Genomic DNA, 8,212 nt, shown 5'->3' on the forward strand with positions numbered 1-8,212 from the left:
GGGAGTAAACGATATTGGTTGTATAAGTACTCCATAAAGAATGTCTAATTTTTGTTTTAGAAAAATTAATTATCTCTACTTTATTTTTTCTACTGCTCCTTTCGTTTCACTCAAGATGTCCACATTCTTGAGTGACACGAGATTTTAGGAAGCGTTGATGGTTAAAGTAGAGGGAAAAAAGTAGTTGAATATTTTATTGAGGATAGAAAAGAAAGAGATTTATTTTCAAAAATATTTTAAGTGAAACAAATTAAAAAAGGATAGATGGACATTTTAAATGCAATGGGGAGAGTACTTAAATTTCTCCCAATTCTATATAAAAAACAAAATTGCATAAAAATCTCAAGTCTCAATAAAAAAAAAAATCTAGAGTCTAAATAGAAAATGTTGAATTTTCATTTTTATTCAACTTATGTCTGCCGTGGATTACATGCCTTTAAATAGGCTTAGAGATACAACTAATATTGTAAAGATTTACCCTAATGTTTGATTCTATTTTACAGGGAAAGTATTATTTACGTGATCTCCTCAAATCATTCCTCGTTGATTTACTCTTCTTTCCAATACACCCCCTCAAGTTACTCTTCGGTCCACCTCGACATGCTTCGTCCGATCATGTTGGACTGGATTTTCAGATATACTGATAGATGCTTTGTTATCACAAAACAACTTGCATGATTTTTGTGGCATCAACTCTAACTCCGTCATTAGCCTTTTAAGCCACAAGATCTCAGTCAGTCCACCCTCGAAATTCAGCCTTGGCACTTGACAAAGCTACTACTTTTTGCCTCTTACTCTGCCAAGAAACTAGATTGCCTCCCACAAATGTGAAGTACCCTGCAGTCAACTTCCTATCATTTGGGTTTCCTGCCTAATCTGCATTTGTGAAGCCGTGTATGTCCATATGTCCATGCTTTTCAAACATGACTCCATGACCTGGTGTTCCTTTTATGTGTCAAACAATCCTTAATGATGCCTCCCAGTGAGCCGCTTGAGGTTTGTGCATGAACTGACTCACAACTCCGACTGCATAAGCTATATCAGGTCTGGTGTGGGACAGGTAGATCAACTTCCCAACTAGTCGTTGGTATCTTGTGCGATGAGTATCGACAGCCCATGATTCTGCACCATAGGAGTATCGACAGGTTTACAATCCATCATCTCAGTTTCTGCTAGTAAGTCAAGAACATACTTTCTCCGGTTGGTGAAAATTCCCTTTGAAGATCTTAGTACTTCTATCCCTAGAAAATACTTCAGTAACCCGAGGTCTTTCATCTCAAACTCTGAAAATAAGTTTTTCTTCAGCTGACTGATCTCCTCCTCATCGGTGCCTGTGATAATCATATCATCTACATAGATGATTAGACATGTGATCTTCTCTCCCCTTTTCTTCAAGAATAAGGTGTGATCAGAATTGCTCTGTTTATACTCATACTTCTTCATCACTTCGGTAAATCTCTCAAACCATGCTCTAGGTGATTGTTTCAACCTATAGAGAGTCTTTTTCACTTTGCATATCTTTCCCCCATTGAAGTCCCTTGAGAAACCAGGTGGTGCCTCCATGTAGACTGTTTTGTGAGTTCACCATGCAAAAAGGCATTGGTGATGTTAAACTGATGTAGCGGCCACTCCTTGTTTGCGGCTATGGAAAACAATACCCTGATTGTGCTCATCTTAGCCACTAGTGAGAATGTTTCAACATAGTCAACTCCGTAGGTCTGAGTATACCCCTTTGCTACTAGTTTGACTTTGTATCGCTCAATCGGCCAATCTGGCCTCCTTTTGATGGTGAAGACCCACCTACACCCCTAAGTTCGAACGCCTTCGGGTTTCAAGCATACCTCCCATGTCGTGCTTTTCATTAGGGCGTTCATTTCTACTAGCATTGCCTTTCTCTAGTGAGCTATCTTCATAGCTTCTTCAGCAGTATGTGGAATCTCTTCTCCCTCATATAGAGCAGTTATAAATGCTCTCGCCTTCTTTGTAAGATTGGCCTTGGCCAAATTTGCAACTGAATATCTGCTTTTGGTTCCTATCTTCTCCGGACTGTATTTCTTTGGGGGGACCCTATGAGTACTTCTGGGTGGAAGGATATATCGTCCAGTATCACCATCAACTGCTGCCATTTCATCCTCATCTACAGCAGATTTGTCAGGGGCAATAACTGTACTCTCAGATTCGGGTTCAGGAATTACCTCGGATATCACTGGAGGAGGACTTAACTGTGACGCAGTTGACTGAGGAAGCTCTATAGTAGTTGTGACCTGCTCGGCGGTGGCACTAACTTGCTATGTTGGTTCCGCCTCGGAGTTGCTTGATTGTGATACTGACCAACTTTGGGGTCCAATCATACCTATACTATCTCTCCCCCTAACCTCGAAGTTAGGTATTGTAAAAGTATTCACATTTAAGAAAATTACAGTTCATGGTAGTGATAATCTTTCTACACGAAGGATCATAGCACCGATATCCCTTTTGATTAATCCCATACCCAAAAAAACACATTTTATGGCACAAGCAGAAAATTTGGTTCTCTCGTGTTTTGGAACATGCACATACACAGAACACCAAAAATTTTTAAGCGGAAGAGTGAGAGGTTCAGGAACTTTCGCTAATTTCGAGAGAGTCTGAAGAGGTGTTTTCATGTCAAGTATTTTAGTGGGGAGTCGATTAACAAGGTATACTGCGGTGGCTAGAGCCTCGACCCACAGGAATTTTGGGACATTTGAATAAAAAAATAAGGCCGAGTTATTTCAAGAAGGATCCGATTTTTTCTTTCAGCTACCCCATTCTGTTCGGGTGTGTAAGGACAAGTTGTCTGGTGAACTAACCCTTGTGCTTTGAAAAAATTTTCCTTGTCCCTATTGACTAATTTCCTACCATTATCCGACCTAGGGATAGAAATGGTTTGTGAAATTGTGTTTGAATCATTTTAAAAAAGATAACAAACTTCTCAAACATTTCAGATTTATGTCTCAAAAAATACACCCAAGTCATTCTAGTGCAGTCATCGACAAATAGCCAAAAATATTTAAAACCATGATCACCAATAATAGGCGCAGGGTCCCCCACATCAGCATGAACGATAGAAAAAATATCTTTAACACGCGTATTACTGGATTTAAAAGATTGTCTTTGGTTTTTAGCCAAAACACAAGACTTACAAGAAATGTCTTTGAACTGAGAAAGTTTTAGAAAAAGCAATTTAAAATAACCAGCGGAAGGATGATCCATTCTTCGGTACCACAACCAAGCTTCTCTATCGGCAGATCCGTGAGCAAGCATCGCGACGCCACCTTGGTGAGCTATCTCATCCACGTAATAGAGGCCTTGACGCTCAGTGCCACGCCCAATTATCCTCCTCGTCCTGATATCATGGAAAACATAGAAATTCGGGTGCATCAATAGAGTACAATTTAGCTCCTTAGTCACATGACTAATAGACATTAATTTGTGAGACAATTTTGGCACATAAAGACAATTCGATAGTTTCAGATTATGAGAAATCTCAATAGTTCCACTTCCGTTAATAGATGCCAATTCCCCATCCGCAGTCTGTATTTGACTCTTAGTTGAATCACTAAAAGTAGAAAAATCCTTTCTATCACATGTCATGGTATCTGTAGCCCCACAATAAAAAAATCGACCCACTTTCAGCATTACTTTGCATATTCTGGGCCATACACGCAAATAATTAGGGCTTAAAAAAGGACTTTTCTAAAATTCTGGGGTCATTTTTCGTATTTGGCACATTTATAGGTCTTAATTGCACACTACTTTCAGCATAAGGTACAATATGGGATATTCTAGAATCTGAAGGACATGTAGGCAATTCATGGGGTAACAAATGTAATACTTCAGAATTTGGGGTATTATGTGAATATTCATAACTAGGATTAGGATTAAAAAACCCTAATCCTTTACCTCCTTGTAACCCGCCGCCGCTGCCTCCTCTCTGAAAATCGGCGAACGCCGCCTCTACAATCGCCGATCCCCTCCTGTTCTCTCCTTGTCGTCCGCGAGTATCGGCGACCTCCTGGTTGCCTACTCCGGCTGCTGGGAACAATCCCCCTCCACCTTCGTGCATCCTGATTGCCAATCTCGCCTTGGCCTTTTGAATTTCGTCCCACCATTCCGGGAATTCGACGAGCAAGAAGCACGATTCTCTTGTGTGTTTGTGTTTTCCACAATGAGAACACCATAGCTTCAATTTTTCTGGTTTAAACGGCCAGCGGTTGATGGTGGCTGGTGCTCCTGGGCGTTGAGGTGGGGTTCCATTTCTTTGTTGGTTCCGGGCTGCAAAACCGACACTGATTTCGCCCGATGATGAGTTGTTGGTTGCGCCGATTGATTCTGTGGTTGTTGCCGGCATAATTTTGAGCCGGACGACTTCCTTTTTGATCAAGTCGTACGCAGCCTCCGCTGAGGGCCAATGAGTTTCTTTAAGAATGCCCTATTTGATCGAATCGTACCGCTGGTGGAGACCGGTTAGGAACATGAATAATCGCCGCGTTGCGATGTACCCCTGGAACTGCCCGATTCCTTTGTCGCAGCAGTCAACGGGTTGATGTTGGCATCGATCCACATCGATCTATGTCCCGTGTAAGTGTCGCCAATATATTTCAAGATTTTGATCTCCTTGTATGATTTGCCCTGCCTTTTCCTCCAGGTCGTAGAGTAAATATAGATCGGAGGAACTCTTGAAGGTTACCGCCAAGCTTTCCCACAAAGCTCGGGCAGTTTGATGATGGGTGTAGTCGATCATAATATCAGTTTCGATATTGTCCAATATCCACGAAAAACCGATTAGGTTTGTCTCCTCCCAATCCGTGTAATTGGCCGCCCCTGGTTCCGGTGGTGGTTTGCCGGTGATGTGTTTGAGTACCCTTCTGCTCCCGATCTGGACTTTCATCAATCGAGCCCACAACGGATAATTTGTTCCGTTGAGCCTGACTATAACAGTAACATTCTTGCTCACTCTCAACTTAGTATCATCTGTAATGGTGTTTGGTTTGGTATCGTCGTCTGCCATGGTTTTCAGTTTGCCTTAACGGCCGAGAATTGGTATATTTTTGGGGCTATGATGATTTTCTGATTCTTTCTCTGATGCCATGTTGAATTTTCATTTTTATTCAACTTATGTCTACCGTGGATTACACGCCTTTAAATAGGCTTAGGGATACAACTAATATGATAAAGATTTAGCCTAATGTTTGATTCTATTTTATAAGGAAAGTATTTTTTACATGATCTCCTCAAATCATTCCTCCTTGAATTGCTCTTATTTCCAACAGAAAAGGCTCATGCTTCACGTAGAATAAGATAAAGGAACATTTCTTTCATCTCATCTGTATCCGGATTGATGCATTTCCATTAGTACGTAATTACACTTGAATTTTTCTAATTGTTAATAAATATTCATAAATGTTTGGCAAAAAATGAATGACGGCGTGGGGTTAGTGATTTAAGTTCACGCACCTGGACTAGTAAAACGCTTCCACCGAATTCCATAAGATAAGGTCGGCAAGCCAAACGCTCCTTACGTGTCATGCTTTAAACGGTGCTCATCTGGGCCCCACCTGACACAGACCATCCGTACTCACCCGCTTATATATACACCACCGCCGCCTCTCATTTCCAGAGGAAAAAAGAAGAAAATTCCCCATTTTTCCCAATCTTTTAAAATATAATACTCTTTCCGACTTCGTTAATTGAACACTCAATCGGCATCATGGGCGTCAGAGAATGCGACCCGCGCTCGCAACTCAGTCTACCGCCGGGATTCCGGTTTTTCCCGACCGACGAGGAGCTTCTCGTGCAGTATCTCTGCCGGAAAGTCGTCGGCCACCACTTCCCACTTCAGATCATTGGAGATGTCGATTTGTACAAGTTCGATCCCTGGGATCTTCCAAGTGAGTATATTCGTTTTTTTGGATATTTGCGCCTAAAATCGCTAACTTAAATGGTTGCTAAGTTTTTTACCACTTATCATAAAATTCGGCTAAATTTAGTTCTTAAAATTCAATTACTTTTTAAGCTTGTGAAATTGTATAACATGTTAAATTCAAAGCTAAATTTAGTTCTTAAAATTCAATTACTTTTTAAGCTTGTAAAATTGTATAACATGTTAAATTCAAAGTTTGTGCGAAAAAATAAAATTTTAAAAAGTTTAGTTATATTAAGCGCAAATTTCCCTAACGAAGTGTTCAATTTCGTTTGACCTTATCCAGTGGCGGATCCATATACTTGAGATTGAGGTGCTATATATAGTTAAATCGGCATGGAGATATAACTTTTTTTTTGGTCGTTATCTCAATTTTTTTAGCAAGTCACCTCATTGTATATAAAAATAGATGATATTAAAGTGTTATTAGTTGAAAGATTTTTACTACGAAGTACTATTTAATTAGAGGTTCTTTTCTAATTGAGAACTTATTTCAGTTTTAAAATAGTTTTAAATATTTAAAATAAAAGAAAATGCTTCATATAATTTATAGAATTATATGGAATTTCAAATATGAACATAATTGAAAACTATAAATAATAAGATTAGATTCAATTATACATGCTTTTATTGTGTAAAAAACAAATGAAAAAATCAACTAATAAATTATACTACTCTAATCGTACATTAGATACATATTATTAATAATAGTAAATGCTTAAATTCAGTAATATGTAATAGTAAAAGTTAAACAGTTAATAAATGCAAACAAAAATTTAGACTAATAGTAATAAAAAAAAACAATAGTAATAAAAACAAAACAGTTAACAAATAAAAGCAAAAATAAAAGACTAAATAGCAAAAAATACTACCCCTTGTTCTTAACTCCGTCCGCCACTGACCTTATCTAAACGACGTTGGATATTTGATTTCAGATAAAGCTTTGTTTGGGGAGAAAGAGTGGTATTTCTTCAGCCCAAGAGATAGAAAATATCCCAACGGCTCGCGCCCGAACCGGGTGGCCGGTTCGGGCTACTGGAAGGCCACCGGCACTGATAAAATCATCACAACAGAAGGAAGGAAAGTCGGGATAAAAAAAGCACTAGTTTTTTACATTGGAAAAGCTCCCAAAGGAACCAAGACTAATTGGATTATGCATGAATACAGGCTCTCCGAATCCACGAGGAAAAGCGGCAGCTCCAAGGTTACAACAATTTCAGAAACTATTTGGTTTAATAGATAATTCATTTTGTTCCAAGTCTAAATCATTTTTTCTTTCTCAGCTCGATGATTGGGTTTTGTGTCGGATATACAAGAAAAATTCGAGCGGGCAGTACCGAAACGCCGCCAACGCTGGTGGCGTCCCGAGCAAGGAATATAGCCACGATTCGTCGTCATCGTGCTCATCGCAATACGACGATGTTCTGGATTCTCTCCCCGAGCTCGACGGCCGTTACTTCTCTATGGATTCTCTGAAAACTTCTCAACTGCAAGATGATCAGAAGCTCAATCTTCAGCGATTGAACTCCGAAAATTTCAATTGGGCTACCCTAGCTGGGCTCAGCCCGCTCTTGCCCGAACTAATTCAGGCCCAACAAGCAAATGCAGCTTCCGCAAGACAAAATGACACGATTGCCCCTGATAATTTTACAAACACTAACTCGGGCTTACTACCGCAGCAAATTATCGGGTTGAATCAGGGGGCGCCCGACCCGTTCAGCGTGCGGTACCCGAATCAGTCGGGCGGGTTCGGGTTTAGGCAATGAAACAGTGCATTTGTGATGTAATTTTTCAGTGGTCACGGCTTAATCCGGTACTACTTTTGGGTTAGACAAGATTTAAGGAGAGATTTGAAGGAAACACCATTATTGTTGATTTTTCTTTTTCCCTTTTTTATAGGTCGTTTGTATTCATAACAAGAAAAACAATAAAATTTGAAATGAAAAGCAGTGCTGCTTCTTGGAGATGTAATTAACTTGAGCTGATTAAGAATTCCATATGTTTTATTTAAATAAAGAAAATGAAATACTATATTTTCATTTTTCATTTTTAACCGTGGACCAACATTTGGTTTCTTTTTTAATTATAATAAATTTATCTCGATAGTAATATGACTCTCAATTTTTTACTAATAATATTAATAAATTTGTGAATTTTAGTATGGAAACTCTTCACGTCGTTGAATGTTCTACTAAAATGTACTCCCTCCGTCCTAAAGAAAATGCCCTTCCTTGGGCGGCATGTGAATTTATGCAAATTTATTTTATA

General features: G+C 39.2%; 1 protein-coding gene across 1 annotated transcript; it reads left to right on the top strand.

Moving 5' to 3' along the window:
• The first annotated feature begins 5,623 nt into the window (after positions 1–5,623).
• LOC121783896 (NAC domain-containing protein JA2L-like) lies at positions 5,624–7,915 on the top strand. The gene is made up of 3 exons (XM_042182080.1): positions 5,624–5,912; positions 6,880–7,148; positions 7,228–7,915. The coding sequence occupies exons 1-3, from the start codon at positions 5,732–5,734 to the stop codon at positions 7,708–7,710; spliced, it is 933 nt and encodes a 310-aa protein (XP_042038014.1). The 5' UTR covers positions 5,624–5,731; the 3' UTR covers positions 7,711–7,915.
• Positions 7,916–8,212: the final 297 nt, after the last annotated feature.

The sequence above is a fragment of the Salvia splendens genome, chromosome 21 (assembly GCF_004379255.2).
Source record: "Salvia splendens isolate huo1 chromosome 21, SspV2, whole genome shotgun sequence".
In the NCBI taxonomy this organism is placed as follows: Eukaryota; Viridiplantae; Streptophyta; class Magnoliopsida; order Lamiales; family Lamiaceae; genus Salvia; species Salvia splendens.